Here is a 24,293-nt window from a genome sequence, read left to right as displayed (position 1 = left end):
CACAATATTTTATTTAGTAAACAAATATCTACCAAGAACCTATGAGGTATAATCTCTACCAATATCAAACAACCACTGAAATTAGTCATTGAAATTTGTCAATGTTTAAGATAAAACTGTGTTAGAACTAAAATAAATCAGAAATAAAGCATTGTTTTACTTAAAACAAAAACATATATTAATAAATATTTGAGGGTATGTCAGCATGGTTTCCTGGCAGCTCAGACAGTAAAGAATCTGCCTGCAATGAGGGAAACCCGGTTTGATCTCTAGGTTGGGAAGACTCCCTGGAGAAGAGAATGGCAACCCACTCCAGTGTTCTTGCCTGGAGAATTCCATGGACAGAGGAGCCTGGTGGGCCACAGTCCATAGGGTCACAAAGAATCGGACACAACTGAGCAACTAACACTTTCACTTTCTGCATGGTTAAGGAGAAGAACTCAAACAATTTTTCACTTATGACCCTTACATAAAATGGTAAATAAGTCACATTGATTTTATGGAGTTCAAACAGTTCAACAAGAAACCACATCATTTTGATGATGAGAATTTTGTTGCAAAACAATCTCCCGCTTTACGAATGGTTTTCTATATCTGATACAGAGGGGGAAAGAATGAGAAGTGGATCTAGCATTTTCAAGTTTTAAAAAGAATCATTATTTTTCAGCCATTATTTCCTCCAAGGAGAAATTGTTAGTTCTTCTCTGAAACTCCATTAGAAATGCTCTGCAAATCTGGTACAATGTGTTACACTATGCTCCTCCTTTAAAATACTGTAAGTTCCTGGAGGGGAATATTGAAGATTCTTTTCTATGTTCCCCTGCATTTTCATACATATGTAAATAAGTGCTAGTCACTCAGTCATGTCTGACTCTTTGCAACCCCATGGACTATGGACCTCCAGGCTCCTCTGTCCATGGGATTTCCCAGGCTAGAATACAGGAGTGGGTAGCCATTTCCATACATAGTACTGCTCAATAAATATCCACCAAGCTAACTAATTGCTCCCTCTTAATTAACTTCACCTCCATTCTCATTTATGACTTCTTTTATGACTTTCTCAGGTATGTTCTTGAGACATTCTTGTCCTTGTCTCATGTCACCTTAATTTATACTATTCCTTCTCCCTGTGATACATCCATTCTTGCCAGCCTTCCTTCTCAGCCTTCAAGAAGCAGTTCACAAGACAACTTCTCTAAGGCAAAACCATGTGCCCACTCAGCTTCCATAGCGTACCAGGCATAATTCCATCATGACATTTATCACTTCTATTACAGTAGTTACTTAATATGTTTCTAGATCACACATTCTTTTAAGATGGGAACCTATATATTATTCAGTTTTGAGTCTTAAGCAGAAAGTGGCACACAGAAGGAACTCAGCAAATCTCAACTGAGTTCATGATTGCCCATGATCTTCTATTAATAAATGTGATGAATACATTCACCAGCACTTGCCTGGACCCAAGCAGGATCCCAGCCCTTTTATAGATATTTCAAATGTTTGCAGATGTAATACTCTTCCCACCAACCAAAGAGTAGAAGGCCAGAGTAACTTTAACTTTAGATCTTTCCAGAAACACAGAAGAACTCAGATTTGGTGCTACCTGAGATACTTATAAGAGGTCAGGTTAATGGTTCTGAGTGGGGAAACTGCCTCTATCTTCTTGCCCAGATACAAAGATGCATTGTTGCTATTGTTTTTCAGTCACTAAGTCTTGTCCAACTCTTTACAAACTCATAGACTGCAGCCCACCAGCCTCCTCTGTCCTAAACTATCTTCCGGAGTTTGCACAAATTCATGACCTTGAGTTGGTGATGCTATCTAACCATCTTATCCTCTGCCACCCCCTTTTCCTGCCCTCAGTCTTTCCTAGCAACAGAGTCTTTTCCGGTAAGTCAGCTCTTCACATCAGGTGGTCAAAATTTTGGAGCTTCAGCTTCAGCACCAGTCCTTCCAGTGAATATTCAGGGTTGATTTCCTTTAGGATTGACTGGTTTGATCTCCTTGCAGTCCAAGGGACTCTCAAGAGACTTCCAGCACCACAGTTTGAAAGCATCAAGGATCCCTAATCCTTCCAGATCGCTGATGCCAAAAGGCACATCTCAGTTAATATCTTTAATTTTTTAGCTGGAGCCTATTTTCCACCAGCTACCAACTCCAGGGAAGAAAATTCCTTATTCTTTTTTTTTCCATGTGTAATTTTTAACAGAACAAGAACTGGTACCTTTAACTTTGTAAAGGATATTCCTGTTCAGTTCTCCCATAGATTAGATCCTCCCAGACCATCCATGTTCATCACAACCCATTGTTCAGTTAGTCCTTAGACTCTGGGCCCTGACATTAGGATGGAGACAGGCTTTGCCACATTTTCCCCCTTCCACAAAATTTTCCCAAATATCAGTCATTTGCATTCCACTTTCATTCTTTCCATTATATTTTCAATACATTTCAATATATTACTGTCTTAATATTTTTCTTTAAATCTATTATTTATTCAAATAAATCTCTCCTTATCCTGTGCAACATCACCTATAAAAGTCACAAGTTTAAAATCTCATCGTCTTATGAAATAGATGTTTATTATATAACACCAGTGGTTCTCACACCACATAATTCCTTGGTCCAAAATGCCTAGCTATCACTATTTATTTGTTTATCATATTAATGATATCATTTTGGTTCACATATTATTTTTTTTCCTTATAGTTCCATTCTGTTTTCTTTTCTTCAACCTGTCCTATTTCAGATGCTCTTCATATGCATTATAGATTACTTGTCTTATAAATAGGGATTATGGGTTTAAGAAGTGTGAAAGAGTCCCAGAACCCATGTCCTAGTGCCAATTCCTCCAATATCCAATTTGAGGATTTAATAATCTCTCTGAGTCTGACTATTCATGCTAGAATGAGAGGAGTGTCCCAGAAGCCCTCACTCTTTGAGGCTCATATGATTTGAGGCACATAAACCAAATATAAAGTATTAGTTTATTTACAAAAACAAAAATATTTCAGAACATCTAGTATCATGAACCAGAAACAAAAGAAATAGTAGTCAACTATAGTACAATTCTGAATTTTTTAAATAGAAATGTAAAGTCAAATGCCAGTGAGACCTTTAATGGTACTTTTTCTAATTTTTTATAGAAAAAATATATTCAAATGTTAGTAAGTGCAGTAAGGGCTAACTATGAATTCCAGAAAAAAAAATTCTATACCAAAGCTATGTGAAATGAGATTCTAATGTTTAAGTTCTATTTGTTTGTAACATACCACTCTTTCTCAAAAGGCCATCAATTCTTGGTAGAAGAACACATTCATTGAAACCATGGATGATTGCCCTTATTATTACAGCTGTTGTGTTGGTTCTAGCAGTAATCATCGGTCTCCCTGTTTATTTTTTGGTATTTGGTAAGAATCTGATTGCATTATTTTGAAAATTTAAAGATCTAGACAATTGGTTTTAAAATCTTAATATTTTAGAAACCCTTTTCTAATATTTTCAAATGTAATTTTCATTGCAATAATAGTTTATATAGATGTATATATACTTTGTATAATTAGATATTTATTTTCATAAATTTGTCTACATTTGGGAAATGTAAACATTTATGTGTAAAAATTACTTCTAGCATTTAAAATTTTACTTGGTTCATATAATATTTTCTCTCAAACAGTGCAGTAGATTCATAACATATGTTATTGTATGGTTTAATAATATTTAATATACTGAGAGCAAAATATTATTTTAGTAGCAATTCTAACTTTGTGGTCAGCTTTTTTAATATAATACAGTCTACTATTATTATTTAATTAACAACTTAAATTTATAAGTTACCACTAACAGGTGGTAATTGTGTCAGGATACAACTGGCAGCCATGTGACTATGAGAAGGTTTGATCTTAATAAAGAGTTAAAGGAAGTGTTGGCTACAGCTGTTGTGTTTAATTCCCAACAACTTGTCAGTTACAGGAGTTTTCTGCATATCATTTCTTCTGATGGTTATAGAACTCAAATGATCCATTTTTGTTTTCCTTTCCAGATCAGAAGGTTCATTATTACCAAACTTCCTTCCAGATCCCTAGTATTGAATATAATCTTGATTTTTCAGTGGAACATTCAAAAAATAGGACAGACCTGAAACAAAAAATCAGTAATGAGGTAAGTCTGAGCTTTTCTGCTATCATTCCTACCCTGATAATATTATTATGAGGGAGTTTAAATTATAATAAGAGGCAATTTGAGAACATACCAAATTGCAGTTATGTTAGGGTTGCCAGAAAAACAAAGAATGCCCAGTTAGATTTTAATTTCAGATTCTCCTGAGTATATATTTCATGCTTATACTAAAAAAAATCATCGTTTATCTGAAATTAAAGCTTAACTACATTTTTATTTGCTAATCCTGGCAATTCTATCTCAGGAAGATTGGAACAATACACTGGACAAAGGATAATTGTACCATATGCTGAACAACATAAGCCCAAGAGATAAATGGGTAGCTCAAATACACACACACAAAAATAGATTTATCTGGATACATAACTTAGTTAGGTACAAACTTTACCACATACTATATAGTAAGCACTTACTGTGTGCATGACCTGATACATTTCCCATTAGGCAACTTATACTGAACATTTTAGTCCTGAAAATAAACACAGAAACACACACACTAGCTCTTTCACTGAAGACTTCAGTCTATACACAGATTCTACAGAATATACCATTGACCAAAAATGGCAGATCTTTGCCAGGTTTAGAAATACTTCTTTAGATCTTTCCCAACCAAAAGCAGAAGCTGATGAGATGAGTCGAAGGATGCAACTGAGCGGGATTGGTGTGCCTTTCCAAAAATACATCCTAAGCAAATACTTAGGCGGAAAGAAAAATTGGTGCAGAATATATACTATTTTGTTATATGATTCTAGGTAAAGATTTGATGCTTTTTTCTTGATAAGTAAATTAATTTTTAAAAAGTGTTCCCCAAAATACACATTTTCCTCCTCTTCCCCATTTACCACAGTTTCAAAACACAGCCTATAAATTTTCACCAAAGCCTAAAAAGTTTATTTTTAATCACACTCATGGGGATGATAATTATGTTTGAATGATAGTAGTTGTTAAGTCCATTCATAGCAAGTTTTCAATGAAATTCAGTCTCTGTACTGGCTGTTGAAATATGTTGAAACATTCGACTCTTTATCATTCATCTTTGACCAGGTGATAATTTATTCAAATACCAACATTCAGTTACAGAGATGACCTTTATGATGAGATTATGCCCAAAAGAGCTTTCTGGGCATAGCTGTAAACAAACTTAGAAGTAAATGCTATTTGAATCACTGTACATTTTATACAAGCATTTTTGTAATGTACTGAAATGTGCAAAATTCATATTTAACAAAGTTCTACACTTTTTTTTTTTCTTTTCTCAGATAGATGAGATATTTCAAAGATCCAGTTTAAATCATCATTACATCAAGTCTCATGTTTTCAATGTTAGGTAATTATAGCTAATTACTTTGATGAAAAGGCAACTTTGTATTATTTAGTTTTTCTTCAATTATTTGCTTTCTGGATATGATGTAAAAAATTAAAATATACTGAGAGTAAAAATAATTTAATATTATTACATTTAATTGTTATTTCTCCTTTACAGAGTACATTTAGGGAGAGAGTGCTGTAACTGGGTAGTGATGAAATATATTCTACTGGTTGTCCTTTTAAAGTTTTTTGTATTTCAGTTAAAGATTCTTACAATCATTAAAAACTCCTCTCAATTTTACTTACTTTTTTAAAAATAAACAAATATAATGGATTTTTAAAATCAAGAATAAAATACAAGTTTGATGAATTTAACAAGTGCTTTTATTTGTCCAGAAAAAAAAAAGATTTTACCATTTTCAGATACTCTCCCCTCCCTAAATATGATCAAGTTTTACAAACCAGGAGTAATTCAGGTATTAACACCTATATGATACATAAAGGGAAAACATCCATGACAATGAAGAGTATAAAATATTTATGTTGTATTTTCTTGAATATATAACTATATTTATGTAATAAGTTATAGTAATTACTATGCTACATCCTCACTCATTTATTCTGATATTTTTGTTTTTCAGGCCAAGTAATAATGGTTTGAAAATAAACATATTGCTCAAATTTCAGTTTACCTCTAACAATGCATTCACAATAAAAAGAGAAGCTGATAGCATTTTGCATCAGAAGTTGAAATTAAATGAAAGCTTCTTGAAGATAGATACTTCTTTGCCCTATCTTAAAGGCAAGAAATACCATTTTTCTTTCTTTGTTACAGTTTATCATTTTAACAGTCTTCTCAGCTACAGAGAAATCTTTATTTAACCATAAAATTAAATCACTTTTATTTGTAAGTCTCTTATTCACTTGATAATAAACAAATCTCCACACAATCAACACTTCCTTTGGTTAGTATGGACACAATTGTAAAACAAGGATAATATGATAATCCAAATAGAGTAGTATGTCTTACTCTTTAAAAAATATTTTAGTGCAATTTTTTGAACTAATTAACCATTGTTGTTTTTGTTCAGTTGCTAAGTCTTGTCCAACTCTCTGTGACCCCATGAACTGCAGCATGCCAGTCTTCCTTGTCCTTCACTATCTTCCAGAGTTTATTCAAATCCATATCCATTGAGTCTGTGATGCCATCCAACCATCTAATACTCTGCTGCCCACTTGTCGTCCTGCCCTTAATCTTTCCCAGCATCAAGGTCTTTTCCAATGAGGTGGCTCTTCACATCAGGTGGCCAAAACATTGGAGTTTCAGCTTTAGAACCAGTCCTTCCAGTGAATATTTACAATTGATTTCCTTTAGGATTGACTGGTTTGATCTCCTTACTGTCCAAGGGATCTCAAGAGTCTTCTTCAACACAATTCAAAAGGATCAATTCTTTGGCACTCAGCCTTCTTTATGTTCCAACTCTCACATCTGTATGTGACTACTGGAAAAACAGCTTTGACTATATGGACCTTTGTTGGCAAAGTGATGTCTCTGCTTTTTAATATGCTGTCTGGGTTTGCCATAGCTTTCCATCCAAGGAGCAAGTACCTTTTAATTTAGTGGCTGCAGTCACTATCCACAGTGATTTTGGAGCCCAAGAAAATACAATCAGTCACTGTTTCTACTTTCCCCCATCTATCTGCCATGAAGTGATGGGACCAGATGCCATGATCTTAGTGTTTTGAATATTGAGTTTTAAACCAGCTTCTTCATGCTCCTCTTTCACCCTCATCAAGAGGCTCTTTAGTTCCTTTTCACTTTCTGCCACTAGAGTTGTATCATCTGCATATCTGAGGTTGTTGATATTTCTCTCAGCAATCTTGATTCCAGCTTGTGAGTCATCCAGCCTGGCATTTCACATACTCTGCATAGAAGTTAAACAATCAGGGTGACAATATATAGCCTTGACATATTCCTTTCCCAATTTTGAACCAGTCTGTTGTTCTATATCTGGTTCTAACTGTTGCTTCTTGTCCTGCATACAGGTTTCTCAGGAGACAGGTAAAATGGTCTGGTATTCTCATCTCTTGAAGAATTTACCAGTTTGTTTTATCCACATAGTCATAGGCTTTAATGTAATCAATGAAGCAGAAATAGTTATGCATGTGATAAAAATCTACTCTCTCCTACTAATATAGTAATACTTAGTGCTTGGGTCTTTCTGATGCAATACTCTCTCCAATCTGAATTCAAAATGTAAGAATGGTCTGCACACAGGTATCACAATATGTGAGGTACAGCATGATTTGGCTCCAATGAAATGAAGTCTGATATTTTTTCTTGTACTCCCATAACCTTTTCTAGGCATGTAGGATAGGACTGGTCTAGGGAATAAAAGGAAAAGAAAAATGCCACACCCTGATAGTACCTGTCTCAGGCATAAAGACACCATCTCATTCACAACAAACATATTTCTAGGTGATGAATGTTTGGGGCCTGAGATTAAACAAAGCTTATTATAATTTGAAGACTACTGTTCAATTCAGTTCAGTCACTCAGTAGTGTCCGACTCTTTGTGACCCCATGAATCGCAGCACGCCAGGCCTCCCTGTCCATCACCAACTCCCGGAGTTCACTCAGACTCACGGCCATTGACAGTGATGCCATCCAGCCATCTCATTCTCTGTCGTCCCCTTCTCCTCCTGCCCCCAATCCCTCCCAGCATCAGAGTCTTTTCCAATGAGTCAACTCTTCACATGAGGTGGCCCAAGTACTGGAGTTTCAGCTTTAGCATCATTCCTTCCAAAGAAATCCCAGGGCTGATCTCCTTCAGAATGGACTGGTTGGATCTCCTTGCAGTCCAAGGGACTCTCAAGAGTCTTCTCCAACACCACACTTCAAAGGCATCAATTCTTCGGTTCTCAGCCTTCTTCACAGTCCAACTCACATCCATACATGACCACTGGAAAAACCATAGCCTTGACTAGAACGAACCTTTGTTGGCAAAGTAATGTCTCTGCTTTTGAATATGCTATCTAGGTTGGTCATAACCTTCCTTCCAAGGAGTAAGCGTCTTTTAATTTCATGGCTGCAGTCATCATCTGCAGTGATTTTGGACCCCCAAAAAATAAAGTCTGCCACTGTTTCCACTGTTTCCCCATGTATTTCCCATGAAGTGATGGGACCAGATGCCATGATCTTCATTTTCTGAATGCTGAGCTTTAAGCCAACTTTTTCACTCTCCTCTTTCACTTTCATCAAGAGGCTTTTTAGTTCCTCTTCACTTTCTGCCATAAGGGTGGTATTATCTGCATATCTGAGGTTATTGATATTTCTCCCAGCAATCTTGATTCCAGCTTGTGTTTCTTCCAGCCCAGCGTTTCTCATGATGTACTCTGCATATAAGTTAAATAAGTGGGGTGACAATATACAGGCTTGACGTACTCCTTTTCCTATTTGGAACCAGTCTGTTGTTCCATGTCCAGTCCTAACTGTTGCTTCCTGACCTGCATACAAATTTCTCAAGAGGCAGGTCAGGTGGTCTGGTATTCCCATCTCTTTCAGAATTTCCAACAGTTTATTGTGATCCACACAGTCAAAGGCTTTGGCATAGTCAATAAAGCAGAAATAGATGTTTTTCTGGAACTCTCTTGCTTTTTTGATGATCCAGCGGATGTTGGCAATTTGATCTCTGGTTCCTCTGCCTTTTCTAAACCAGCTTGAACATCAGGAAGTTCACGGTCCACATATTGCTGAAGCCTGGCTTGGAGAATTTTGAGCATTACTTTACTAGCGTGTGAGATGAGTGCAATTGTGCGGTAGTTTGAGCATTCTTTGGCATTGCCTTTCTTTGGGATTGGAATGAAAACTGACCTTTTCCAGTCCTGTGGCCACTGCTGAGTTTTCCAAATTTGCTGGCATATTGAGTGCAGCACTTTCACAGCATCATCTTTGAGGATTTGAAATAGCTCAACTGGAATTCCATCACCTCCACTAGCTTTGTTCGTAGTGATGCTTTCTAAGGCCCACTTGACTTCACATTCCATGATGTCTGGCTCTAGGTCAGTGATCACACCATCGTGATTATCTGGGTCATGAAGATCTTTTTTGTACAGTTCTTTTGTGTATTCTTGCCACCTCTTTTTAATATCTTCTGCTTCTGTTAGGTCCATACCATTTCTGTCCTTTATCAAGCCCATCTTTGTATGAAATGTTCCCTTGGTATCTCTAACATTCTTGAAGAGATCTCTAGTCTTCCCATTCTGTTGTTTTCCTTTATTTCTTTGCATTGATCACTGAAGAAGGCTTTCTTGTCTGTTAGCCTTCTAAAAATTAACTTTGAAATGTTCATATTTTACCAGACTAAGGTGTGAAATGAGATTAATAAGCTGACAAGTTACCAATAAGTCTTCTCTTGGTACTTTTTTTCCCCAAATTGTTTAGAGGGCTAGAACAGATATATTATAATATGTTGAAGAGGAGAAAAGCATTGTGGATTTGACTAAAGAAGAAAAACAGCTTGAAGATAAAGACATGAAGTCTCTGTAAGTGATGTTCAGCATTCAGTTCTGCTAGTTGTGCAAATAGAACAGGGTAGATTCTGAATCCAGTGCATTGGGTTTAGACAGCAAAACAAGATTTCCTGAAAGAAACATTTTGTTAAAGAGGTGGAGGTATGTACAAAATTTTAATTTCAAAAAATTTAGATTTTGGCCTCCCATTAAGACAACTGTTAGAAACTGAAACTGCATCATTTCCGTGTCTGTCCCCACCAATCTTACCCCTACTCTGTGATGTTAGTGGATTTAAGTTGTATACAGAGTTGCTGGATCAGGGTTGGGGGACTGGTCCATGCAGGCATCTGCTGGTGATCCATCCATCTGAAGATTTTCAGTTGCCTATCTAAGCAAGTTACTGTTAAGACATTCCTCATTCCCATGGGAAGGTCTCCTAAGATTCATAATTTATCCTGAGACACTTCTGTCCTTATCAGGGTGCTTGAAAATTAATTCATATATTATTTTTAAAAATTTACTTCTCTGCAAAAGAGTGGTAAGTCCTTGAATACAGGAAATGTGTCTTCTGTAGACATAATCACCTTCAGAAGATTAGCACAGAACTCAGTACAGGACAGGAACAGGGTATTTGCAAAACACTGTGTCTTTAACTCTGTAAACTAACTCAGGTTCTCGAAAGTGAGCATGAAACAAAAGTAGTGTTTTAATGTTAACATATACCACAGAACACTGAGGAACCTGGAATCCTTCCTTTTCTCACCTAAGAGTTTTACAACTATGCTTTAGAAAATAAGAGGTTATATATATATATATATAATTTAAAAACCAAAAGTCGCGTTTTATAGGGTAAGAGAATTCGTTTAAATACATATAATATAAAGAGAAAATGCATGGAATGTACACTAGGAAGGACTGTAGGTGGTAGTGAAAAGAAACCAAGACTTGAAACCAGAAGACCTAAGTCCTAGTAATAACAGTTGTAGCCTTTGATAAATTATCAGACCTCTGTGTCTCGATTCCTGTTTTGCAAAATGAAAATAATAAGTGAAACTTATTCTTTAGGAAAACGTAAACATTTTGAAATGTACAAGAACAAGCAAATTAATGTGAAGTATCATTAAATGGATTTTCTTTGATATCTTTAACAATGTTGATCCTGAGAAGTTGGAGAATTGATTAACTTGTCTTTTAAAAAAAAAGAGAGCTTGGAAACTAAACACACAAATGGCTCCAAAACATAAATATTGAAAGAGTTATCTGAGAATATCTTGAGTCCAGCAGAAATCTGTTAAGCTTAGTCTTTTAAAGGTAATTTTTACAGGATTATGATAAAGCTCAAGGAGAAGCTTTGAGTTTAGCTTTCAACTAAATTTTGTTTTGGGTAATGAATATTTAGTTATAATAGGAAAGGAATGACAGCAAATCAAAAAATTTTTAAAGCTGATTATCTAAATATCATGTAATTCAGAAAAAAGAATGCTTTTTAAAAATCAATTTTAATTGGAGGATAATTGCTTTACACTGCTCTGTTTATTTCTGCCATGTAACAACATGAATCAGCCATAAGTATACATATGTTCCCTCTCTCCTGAACCTCCCTCCCACCCCTCACCCTATCCCATCCCCTCTAGGTTGTCACAGAGCACCAGGTTGAGCTCCTTGTGTTACACAACAACTTCCCACAGCTATCTATTTTACATATGATAATGTATATGTTTCCATGCTACTCATTCAATTTGTCCCACCCTCTCCCCTTACTGTGTCTACAAGTCTGTTCTCTATGTCTGAGTCTCTATTCTTGCCCTGCAAATAGGTTCATCAGAATCATTTTTCTAGATTCCATATATATGCGTTAATATATGATATTTGCCTTTCTCTTTCTGACTTACTTCACTCTGTATAACAGGCTCTGTGTTCATCCACATCAGTTCAACTGATTCAAATTCATTCCTTCATTCCTGGCTGAGTAATCGTTGTATATGTGCATTGCAACTTCTTTATCCATCCATCTGTTGTTTGTTTGTTTGTTTGTTTTTAAGGAATGTCCATACTGTTCTCCATAGTGGCTATATTCATTTATATTACCACCAACAGTGCAAGAGTTTCCTTTTTCCCACATACTCTACAGAATTAACTGTTTATAGATTTTTGATGATGGTCATTCTGACTGGTGGGAGATGATACCTCATTGTAGTTTTGATTTCCATTTCTCTAATAATAAGCAATGTTGAGTATCTTTTCATGTGTTTATTGGCCATCTGTATGTCTTCTTTGGAAAAATGTCTTTTTAGGGCTTCAGTCCATTATTTGCTGGGCTGTTTAAAAACATCCTTTTTTTATTTGTTAGTTACTTCATGTTTCTCTGTAATATCTTACTATTTTTCCCTTGTCTCTTTTTTTTTTTTTGCTGTACACTCTTCAAACATCAAACTTTTTATATTATTTTCTATAGAAAAAAGAGAAAGATAATTCAGACTTTCTACCAGCATGTTTGATAGGCTTTTAAATTATTATTTTGAAATAATTATAGATTTACATGAGGTTGCAAAGAAATTAATAGAGAAATCTCATGCACTTGCACCCTTCCCCCAGCCTTCCTTAATGCAGTACATTAAACCAAGAAATTCAAATGGATACAATGCACAGAATTTATTCAGATTCCACAATAATATATGAACTAATTTGTGTGTGGATTTGTATGTACAGCTCTAGGCAATTTTATCACATATTGTATAACTACCATCAGCATCAATATATTCAACTGTACAATGTCAAGGATCTCTAGTGTTACTTCTTTAATGCCACACCTATTTCCTCTATCTATACCTAGCCCAACTACCACTAATCCATTTTTCATCTCTGTAATTACATTATTTTATAGATTTCACATAAATAGAATTATATACTTGGTATTCTTTTGAGATTGACAATTTTTGTTCAACATATTTTGCTTGAGGTTTATCCACCTTATTGTATCAATAATTTGTCCCTTGTTATTGCTAGGCAGTTTTCATAGCATTCCAGTTTGTTTAACCACTCATCTGCTGAAGAGCTTTTGGGTAGTTTCAAGTTTTTGGCTTCTACAATGAAACTGCTATAAACATTCATGTCCAAGTTTTTTCATGAAAATGTCTTAATTCTTTGAGATAAATGTCTAAGAGTACAACTGCAGTTGATAAAAACATTTTTAGTTTTGAAAGGAACTACCAAACTATTTCTAAGAGTGGCTGTACCATTTAGCATTTCCTATTATATGAGTTACCCAATTTCTCTTCATCTTTGCCAAAATTTGGTGTTATCACTATTTTTCATTTTAGCCTTCCTGATAGGTGTGTAGTGATATCTACCTACACCCTCTTCTATTTAACTTATATTTTAATAAATTGATGTGGGATTAATTAATTAGATGTAGTCATCCATCATGGCAAACAATATCCTTCCCCACGCCAATGATTTTGTAATTATCAACAGGATTTTCCCAGAGGCTACATATAGTCAGAAGAAGAGTTTAATCTATGTCTAGGCCTCTACTTTTTGTAGAATTTTATTTAAATTAAGAATTTATTGACTCTTCAATTCCTCCAGAATAGAAACATTCATGTCGTGTAGACAGAGTATTTAAATTAGAATTGTTCCACTGCTGACCAATCATCTTGTTTTTTTTCCACAGCTATGAATAATGTACAAGCAGAGCACATCCTGAACAGCTGTAAGTTCAACATTATTATTGAGATGTACATAAATCAAATGCTTGCACATGTGCTCAGTCATGTCCGACTCTTTATGACCCCATGGACTGTTAGCACCAGTCTCCTCTGTCCATGGGATTTTTCAGGCAACAATATTGAAGTGGGTTGCCATTTCTTCCTCCAGAGTATCTTCCCGACCCAGGGATCTAACCCACATCTGCTGCATTGGCAGGCAGATTCCTTACCACTGAGCCACCTGGGAAGCCCATATAAATCAAATAATATAACCCAAAACACTTTTGGAATATCACTATTCCCATATAAACATTTTCCCGGAAGTATATAACATCTTTTAATGGATACATAATTTAACTCTCCCTAAGGGGAAAAATTACTATTAATTGGAAATGTCTATATGGACATACTTGCTCTACTGCAAAGAAAATTTTGCTGATGACTTTTTTTTTTACAATCCCTTTTAATTTTATCTTATTTGTTTTTATTTGACTCATTTTGTTAAAGCAGAAGATTTTGCTTAGAATTTAATGACATCCACTAACTTTAAATATGTGAACTTTGACATTTATGCTATTGTAGTGTAATGATTTTTTGTAACACTAGAGAAGTATTTTAGAAGAGTAAAAATGGTATTTTTCTGCTATAAGTACTGTACATTTCACACTCAAAATTGTAAAAAATCACTTGGGTAAATTTCTGCCTATAAAAATGTCATTCAGAAAATATGAAAAAATATTTAAAATGAAATTGCTGTAAGATGTATCAAATACTTTTTTAAGTTAATCCTTTTTTCAGTGTGAATAATTATTATTCTGTCATGCAGTTTTGATTAATTTTTAAGGTAAGGCAAGGTTACATTTCTATCTTAATGTGCCAAGCATACTCACACACATTTATAACTCTGGAAATAACCGTCTAATTCCCTCTGACAGGTTGCGGTTTAGGGAGGGAGTTCCCATCCATGGAAAGAATTGCTTATGGTAATGTTGCAAAGAAAGCTGATTGGCCTTGGCAAGCCAGCCTGCAAGTTGATGGCATCCATTTCTGTGGAGCCACTTTGATTAGTGAGGTGTGGCTTCTGACTGCTGCTCATTGCTTTGATTCGTAAGTCCTCACCTGTACCAAACTCTCCATATGTAATAGATCACCAATTTTATCTCCTCACCTTCACATCCTGTAATTATTATCCCCTTTTCATTGGTCATCTTAGACCCTAAAATGGTATACATAATTGTCCAGCAGACTTAGAAGAAGTAACAATTACTGCAGAATAGGAAAAAATTAGAATATTTTCAATTCCATCTGAATATAGATTCTCCAACAACCTCAACTTTAAAAACTGGAGCCTATTATACAGAGTGAAGTAAGCCAGAAAGAAAAACACCAATACAGTATACTAACGCATATATATGGAATTTAGAAAGATGGTAACAATAACCCTGTGTACGAGACAGCAAAAGAGACACTGATGTATAGAACAGTCTTATGGACTCTGTGAGAGAGGGAGAGGGTGGGAAGATTTGGGAGAATGGCATTGAAACATGTAAAATATCATGTATGAAATGAGTTGCCAGTCCAGGTTCGATGCACGACACTGGATGCTTGGGGCTGGTGCACTGGGACGACCCAGAGGGATGGAATGGGGAGGGGGGAGGGGGGAGGGTTCAGGATGGGGAACACATGTATACCTGTGGCGGATTCATTTTGATATTTGGCAAAACTAATACAGTTATGTAAAGTTTAAAAATAAAATAAAAATTAAAAAAAAAAAAACAAGTTAACATCACCAGAAGTTAAACACATACACACATATCAGTTTTCCTGAAGTATACTGTACATTTCTTAAAATAAAACTCAGATAATAGTATCCCAACCCTCAAACTTACATCTAATTTTCCCACATGAATATCTGGTGCTGTGCTTTTATTATTTGTATGCTTTTTGTGACTTAACATACTGAACACTTGGGGATACTAAAGAGGTACAATAAACCTATTGAAATTCATATAAAATGGGGAAATATTCTGGATAAAATGTTTACTGAAAAGGAAGGATGTGAAAACAATATGAAAGTGGCTCCATCTCTCTCTCCTTCCCTCACTCTTTTCTCTCTCCATAGATATACATACATTTACGTGCACAGATATGAGTACTTATGTGTGTGTACATGTGGGTACATATGTCTAATTTTTATTTACTTGTATACTCATCAACTAATCTGAATTACTTTTACAACCAAAACTGGTGATGGTAAAGTTTCCTTTAAAAAAAATACAAACTTTCCCTCAAGAAGAGTAATTTTAAGCTATTTTAGAATGGGGAAGGGTTATTAGCAAAATGAAACAAAGCAGTCCCAGGGAGAAGCCACAGATAAAGAAAGTGGGAGGATCCCAAGCAACTACCACTTTAAATAATTTGCCTTTCCCCACCGTTATGTCCATGCTCATTCAGAGTCCTGGGCAACTTCTGATCAGAAATGATCTAAACCAACCATAATCCTTTTAATCTGTGATCAGCTACAAAAACGCCAAACGCTGGACAGCTAGCTTTGGAACAACTCTAAGCCCCCCACTAATGAGACGAGAGGTGCAGTCGGTTGTCATTCATGAAGACTATGCTTCCCATAAGCATGATGATGACATCGCTGTGGTGAAGCTCTCCACCCCTGTCATATTTTCGGATGAGGTGCACAGAGTCTGTCTCCCGGATGCTACTTTTGAAGCCTTGCCTGAGAGCAAAGTGTTTGTCACTGGATGGGGAGCTCTAAAAGCAAATGGTGAGTATCTCAATAAAAATGTACAAGTGAAAAAAGAAAACTCATCCTCCATTGGAATGCATGTGTGCATGCTAAGTCACTTCAGTCATGTCCAACTCTTTGTGACCGTATGAATCATAGCCTGCCAGGCTCCTCTGTCCATGGGATTCTCCAGGCAAGAATACTGGAGTGGGTTCCCATTCCCTCCTCCAGGGGATCTTCTCCCCCATTGGAAGAGATATAAGATACAAAATCAAAATATAGAAAATAGATGAAATCAAGATGTCACATGAAAAATATGGCTGAAACAAGATATAAACCCTTGGTGATGGACAGGGAAGCCTGGCATGCTGCAGTCCATGGGATCGCAAAGAGTCAGACGTGACTGAGTGACTAAACTAATGGTAAATTATGAAAACTACTATTAAACAGTGCCTGTATGTATTATCTTCTTTATGGGGTATTTTGGAATCTATATAGCTATAGCTTTCCTTAAAAAAAAAAAAAAAAAAAAAAAAGGCAACCTACTCCAATATTCTTGCCTGAGAAACCCCATGGACAGAGGAGCCTAGCAGACTACAGTCCCTGGGGTGTCAGAAGAGTCAGACGCAACTTAGTGACTAAACACAACTTTCCATATAATGTTATTCTTTCTTTTGTTATCTTTTGTACACAGAGATTGTTATGGTTGATGATTCTTAAAGTATGTAATTTGTGAGCAGTAATAATGACAAGCTTTCTGTAATGTGCACAAATACAGTTAAACAGAAATACCTTAAGCAAGCAATTTGAATGGTGTTCTTGATGCTAAACATTAAAGGAGCCCTTTGTATCCATGTATCTATGAAAGCGTTTTTGAGACTGAGACTTGATAAATTTGACAGACATAACATTTTACTACACTTAATAATATACAATAAACTGCAAAGAGAGAACTTTAGAGCCTGATTTGAGTTTCCAGTTCTATGTCTCTTGGTTGGCTTTATTACATATAATTTAATCTGCTCTTGAATTTCTGACTCTTATAGGCTTCCCTGGGGGCTCAGTGTTAAAGAATTTGCCTGCCAATGCAGGAGACACAAGTTCCAACCCTGGGTTGGGAATATCCAATGGAGAAGGAAATGACAACCTAATCCTGTATTCTTTCTAGAAAATCTAATGGACAGAAAAACCTGGTGGGCTCTAGTACATGGGGTCGCAAAAGAACCAGACAAGAGTAAAATACGAGCAACAATATAGACTCTTAAAATGGCATTACAGTCTTGTTTGTGTCCTTGCTCAAAGTATAGCTTTTATCTGAGTCTTTATCAAGTAGCAGTTAGTATTTTCCAGCAATAAGATTTTTAAATTAATGTGTATATATATATATACATACATATATATATATTAGACATAATGCCATTGCACACTTACTATCAGTTCAGTTCAGTTCAGAGGCTCAGTCGTGTCTGACTCTTTGCAACCTCATGAATCGCAGCATGCCAGGCCTCCCTCTCCATCAACAACTCCCGGAGTTCACCCAAATTCATGTGCATCGAATCGGTGATGCCATCCAGCCATCTCATCCTCTGTCATCCCCTTCTCCTCCTGCGCCCAATCCCTCCCAGCATCAGAGTCTTTTCCAATGAGTCAACTCTTTGCATGAGGCGGCCAAAGTATTGGAGTTTCAGCCTCAGCATCAGTCCTTCCAATTAACACCCAGGACTGGTCTCCTTTAGGATGGACTGGCTGGGTCTCCTTGCACCGCAAAGGACTCGCAAGAGTCTTCTCCAACACCACAGTTCAAAAGCATCAATTCTTCGGCACTCAGCTTTCTTCACAGTCCAACTCTCACATCCACTGGATGTGACCACTGGAAAAACCATAGCCTTGACTAGATGGACTTTTGTTGACAAAGTAATATCTCTGCTTTTCAATATGCTATCTAGATTAGTCATAACTTTTCTTCCAAGGAGTAACCATCTTTTAATTTCATGGCTGCAATCACCATCTGCAGTGATTTTGGAGCCCAAATAAATAAAGTCTGACACTGTTTCCACTGTTTCCCCATCTATTTCCGATGAAGTGATGGGACCGGATGCCATGATCTTCGTTTTCTGAATGTTGAGCTTTAAGCCAACTTTTTCACTCTCCTCTTTCACTTTCATTAAGAGGCTTTTTAGCTCCTCTTCACTTTCTGCCATAAGGGTGGTGTCATCTGCATATCTGAGGTTATTGATATTTCTCCTGGCAATCTTGATTCCAGCTTGCGCTTCTTCTAGCCCAGCGTTTCTTATGATGTACTCTGCATATAAGTTAAATAAGCAGGGTGACAATATACAGCCTTGACGTACTCCTTTTCCTATTTGGAACCAGTCTGTTGTTCCATCTCCAGTTCTAACTGTTGCTTCCTGACCTGCATATAGGTTTCTCAAGAGGCAGTTCAGGTGGTCTAGTATTCCCATCTCTTTCAGAATTTCCCACAGTTTATTGTGATCCACACAGTCAAAGGCTTTGGCATAGTCAATAAAGCAGAAATAGATGTTTTTCTGGAACTCTCTTGCTTTTTCTATGATCCAGCAGATGTTGGCATTTGATCTCCAGTTCCTCTGCCTTTTCTGAAATCAGCTTGAACATCTGGAAGTTCACCGTTCATGTATTGCTAAAGCCTGGCTTGGAGAATTTTGAGCATTACTTTACTAGTGTGTGAGATGAGTGCAATTGTGCGGTAGTTTGAGCATTCTTTGGCATTGTCTTTCTTTGGGATTGGAATGAAAACTGACCTTTTCCAGTCCTGTGGCCACTGCTAAGTTTTCCAAATTTGCTTGCTGGCATATCGAGTGCATGGCACCCCACTCCAGTACTCTTGCCTGGAAAATCCCATGGACGGAGGACCCTGATGGGCCGCAGCCCATGGGGTCACTAAGAGTCGGACACGACTGAGCGACTTCACTTTCACTTTTCACTTTCATGCATTGGAGAAGGAAATGGCAACCCACTCCAGTATTCTTGCCTGGAGAATCCCAGGGACGGGAGAGCCTGGTGGGCTGCCGTCTATGGGGTCGCACAGAGTCGGACACGACTGAAGCAACTTAGCAGCAGCATATTGAGTGCAGCACTTTCACAGCATCATCTTTCAGAATTTGAAATAACTCAACTGGATTTCCATCACCTACACTAGCTGTGTTCTTAGTAATGCTTTCTAAGGCCCACTTCACTTGACATTCCAGGATGTCTGGCTCTAGGTGAGTGATCACACCATCATGATGATCTGGGTCGTGAAGATCTTTTTTGTACAGTTCTTCTGTGTATTCTTGCCACCTCTTCTTAATATCTTCTGCTTCTGTTAGGTCCGTACCATTTCTGTCCTTTATCGAGCCCATCTTTGCATGAAATGTTCCCTTGGTATCTCTAATTTTCTTGAAGAGATCTCTAGTCTTTCCCATTCTATTGTTTTCCTCTATTTCTTTGCATTGATTGCTGAGGAAGGCTTTCTTATCTCTCCTTGTTATTCCTTGGAACTCTGCATTCAGACGCTTATATCTTTCCTTTTCTCCTTTGCTTTTCGCTTCTCTTCTTTTCACAGCTATTTGTAAGGCCTCCCCAGACAGCCATTTTGCTTTTTTGCATTTCTTTTCCATGGGGATGGTCTTGATCCCTGTCTCCTGTACAATGTCATGAACCTCAGTCCATAGTTCATCAGGCACTTTATCTATCAGATCTAGTCCCTTAAATCTATTTCTCACTTCCACTGTATAATCATAAGGGATTTGATTTAGGTCATACCTGAATGGTCTAGTGGTTTTCCCTACTTTTCAATTTAAGTCTGAATTTGGCAATAAGGAGTTCATGATCTGAGCCACAGTCAGCTCCTGGTCTTGTTTTTGCTCACTGTATAGAGCTTCTCCATCTTTGGCTGCAAAGAATATAATCAATCTGATTTCGGTGTTGACCATCTGGTGATGTCCATGTGTAGAGTCTTCTCTAGTCTTGTTGGAAGAGGGTGTTTGCTATGACCAGTGCATTCTCTTAGCAAAACTCTATTAGCCTTTTCCCTGCTTTATTCCATATTCCAAGGCCAAATTTGCCTGTTACTCCAGATGTTTCTTAACTTCCTACTTTTGCATTCCAGTCCCCTATAATGAAAAGGACATCTTTTGGGGGTGTTAGTTCTCAAAGGTCTTGTAGGTCTTCAGAGAACTGTTCAACTTCAGCTTCTTCAGCATTACTGGTTGGGGCATAGGCTTGGATCACCGTGATATTGAATGGTTTGCCTTGGAAACTAACAGAGATCATTCTGTCGTTTTTGAGATTTCATCCAAGTACTGCATTTCAGACTCTTTTGTTGACCATGACGGTTACTCCATTTCTTCCTAGGGATTCCTGCCCACAGTAGTAGATATAATGGTCATCTGAGTTAAATTCACCCATTCCAGTGTTTACACTATACACTTACTATAGTATAGTGTAAACATTACTTTTCATATGTACTGTAAAGTAAAAAAAATTTGTATGACTGGCTGTATTGAGATATTAGCTTCAGTGTGGTAGTCTGGAACCTAACTTGCAATATCTCTGAGATATGCTTATATAGTTGTGTGCTTTGTCAAATGATGAGGCAGATTTTCAGATAAGGTAAGGTAAACTGTCACAGATTATCCCAGGTGGTGAGGAATCCGCTGAGTTTAAATCTAACATTATCCTTCATGTAACTATGTGATCACATCTAAGACTCAAAACCAGGTGAGCTTTGGTTTCCTCATCTGAAAAAAAGAATATTCACACCTATCTTTGATGACAGTAACTAGGATTAAATAAAATAGTAGGAGTCAGTGTGCCAAGCATGGTACCTAGCACATAAGAGATACCCTAGAAATAAAACTTGAATCTGAACACTGTCATCGAGTCCAGAGTTATATTACCTCTAGAAATATGTTTTATCACTGGTTGATCATTTGCAAGAAACAACAATTAACTATCATAAGCAATAATATGGAAATTCTTCATCTGTTTATTTTTTTCTCTTTAGGTCCCTTTCCCAATACTCTGAGAGAAGTTGAAGTAGAGATCATAAGTAATGACATATGTAATCAAATTCATGTATATGGTGGAGCTGTATCATCAGGAATGATATGTGCTGGATTCTTGAAAGGAAAACTAGATGCCTGTGAAGTAAGAATATATTCACATCTACAAAATGAATCTGTTACTAGAGATGACTTGACTGAACATAGACTAATGTCACTTTATGTGACTCTATGAAATTAAATTTGTGGAGGAGAGAGAATAGCAGAGTATACAGAGTTACATTTAAAACAGATAACCAACAAGGACGTACCATATAGCACAGGGGACTCTGCTCAATATTCTGTAATAATCTAAATGGGAAAAGAATTTGAAAAACCATAGATACATGTATATGCATAACTGAATCACTTTCTTGTACATCTGAAGTTAACACAACATTGTTAATCAACTATACTCCTATATAAAACTGAAATTAAAAAAACTTGAATAAAATTTTAAAAACACAGGCATGATTAGAAATTTTTTTAAAAAGTTACAGGGAACAGAAGAGCAATAAGAAATAGTTCTCGTTTACTATTCTCTAGTGCTGTGCTTAGTCGCTCAGTCGTGTCCAACTCTTTGCAACCCTGTGGACTGTAACCCGCCAGGCTCTTCTGTCTGTGAGGATTCTCAAGGCTAGAACACTGAAGTAGATTGCTGTGCCCTCCTCCAGGGGATCTTCCCAATGCAGGCATTGAACCCAGGTCTCCCACATTGCAGGTGGATTCTTTACCATTTGAGCCACCAGGGAAGCCCAGAGCCATGTGTAAAGAATAATCACCAGCTGCAAACTGGTGGGCTCTGATTAAAGAAAAGCACTTCTTGTAGAAGAGAGATATATAATCATTGCTTCAAGCCATAGTCAGACTCTGTAGTTAGGTATCTAATCCCTCTAATTGCAAGGTGCTGTGGCCTGGGACCTGGGGATGTCTCCACAGCCAGTACAGCATCATCCCACCAGTGCTTGAACCTTTGAACTTAAACAGTGTACATCACATAGAATTATACTACTTAAATGAGAAAATATCTATACATTCGTTTTAAAGTATTATCTCACAAATCATGTACTAATTAAATAAATTACATTTCCCTCAACCTTACAGAGCATTAATTTTAATCATTAAGCATTTAAAGAAAACACATTGTAAAGTATGGCTATTTCAAGGACTGAAAATAAATAATTAAACCTTCTACCTATAGCATTTGAAACTGAATCCAACGGTTTAGCAATTCTATGTTTGAAATAGATTCAGCTCCACAAAAAAAGGAATCTGTTGAATAGAGACTTGTATCTGAGTTTATTCCATAGGAAAGCAGATGTTCTCATTCTGTTGGTTCATGCTCCCTTGCTTCCTTCACCTCTTGTATACTAAGAACCTAAATTAGGATTTAGGACTTTGGGAAAGAAGATCAGGATGATTGCTTTTGGTAGACCAGAGTTCTTACTCTCTGTCCACTGGGCACGAGAGTATACTAAGAAGTATGTGATGGGAAGAGAGTTTAAAGGCACAAGACTCTAAGAACCCTGCCTACTTCAAACAGAATCATCTCTCTTATTTAAAAGAAACATCTGGAAGGAGTTTCCACATAATATTTCTTTTACATGAATAAACTCATTGCTAAAAGATAAAATTAAAAATCATTTGTGAAAGGGTTAAATACATCAGGGAAGCCTTCTTGATTCCTACACTCAAACCAGTTCACTTGGGAGCAAAACTCTGTGTGTAATCAACAATGCACATTTATTTGGAATGTCCTTTGCCTATCTTTCTCCTCTCAAACCTATTGCTACACAGTGATACAGTGCCTCAGACACTTTCCTATCAACTGGTGGAGCAAGGTGGGGATTCAGATTCAAAGCATGAGATTATTCCTACCTAACAGATTTAGGAGAGGCTTCATGGCAAAAGTGACACTTGAGGTCACATTTATGTAAGAAATTGATGCTTAGACCTAGGTTCAATTTGTGCTGTCTGCTGAGACCAAGCAAAACTAAAAACTATACAAGGATAAAACTGAAACCTCAAATTTAGTCACACTACCTTCCAGAAAGAGACATTAATAGAGGTAAACAGAGATAATCAGGTAACAGATAATAAGAACCTCAACTATTAAATTAATGGTGAGTAAAACAGAATTTGTCTTTCATATTTCAACTTAAAATGTTATTTATTAGACATCCAGATTCTGATTAACTTGTATTTCTGGCACCTCTTTATTTATCACATTGATCTTTTTTTCTCTTCCCACTTGCCAGGGTGATTCTGGAGGACCTCTGGTTATACCACGTGATGGAAACATCTGGTATCTTATTGGAATAGTAAGCTGGGGAATGGACTGTGGAAAAGAAAACAAGCCTGGAGTCTATACCAAAGTGACTCGTTATCGGGACTGGATTAAGTCTAAAACTGACATCTAATGTAATAATCACCTCTACATCCAAAATGTAAATGCCATGTGTGGCCTCTGGCAAATCATGTGCTGCTATGTATATTGTCATCAAATTCAAGATGCAAATAAGCCTGATCTGACAACTCTCCTCTAACATGTGAGGAAAGAAGGCTTTCTTTCACATCACCTGAAGTGTCTCACTGACCATAGTGTCAACTCCAGTAAGATCTGCCATTGCTGCTAAGTGTCTCTGATTGCCTCCTGGCTCATCTTTTGGTTTCTACTACACACTTTGCATTTTAGAAAAATCCAGCAGTTTAATCAGATGAGTACCAGCTGGCTAAGTATTCCTTATTTTTTTCCTGACACAGCATACTGCCCTTCCCTGA

General features: G+C 36.7%; 1 protein-coding gene across 1 annotated transcript in view; it reads left to right on the top strand.

The window, feature by feature from the left end:
- LOC129657092 (transmembrane protease serine 11G-like) overlaps positions 1-23,932 on the top strand; it is a 36,012-nt gene extending 12,080 nt beyond the window's left edge. Inside the window, exons 2-10 of the mRNA XM_055587408.1 lie at positions 3,252-3,410; positions 4,043-4,161; positions 5,439-5,506; positions 6,129-6,289; positions 13,676-13,714; positions 14,645-14,816; positions 16,229-16,488; positions 21,476-21,618; positions 23,771-23,932. Of these exons, the coding sequence (XP_055443383.1) occupies positions 3,252-3,410; positions 4,043-4,161; positions 5,439-5,506; positions 6,129-6,289; positions 13,676-13,714; positions 14,645-14,816; positions 16,229-16,488; positions 21,476-21,618; positions 23,771-23,932 (1,283 nt within the window). The remainder of the gene's footprint in view (positions 1-3,251; positions 3,411-4,042; positions 4,162-5,438; positions 5,507-6,128; positions 6,290-13,675; positions 13,715-14,644; positions 14,817-16,228; positions 16,489-21,475; positions 21,619-23,770) is intronic.
- The last annotated feature ends 361 nt before the right edge of the window (positions 23,933-24,293 follow it).

The sequence above is a fragment of the Bubalus kerabau genome, chromosome 7 (assembly GCF_029407905.1).
Source record: "Bubalus kerabau isolate K-KA32 ecotype Philippines breed swamp buffalo chromosome 7, PCC_UOA_SB_1v2, whole genome shotgun sequence".
NCBI lineage: Eukaryota > Metazoa > Chordata > Mammalia > Artiodactyla > Bovidae > Bubalus > Bubalus kerabau.
The sequence above is the reverse complement of the archived record's forward strand: the minus strand, read 5'-3'. Positions and strand labels throughout refer to the sequence as shown.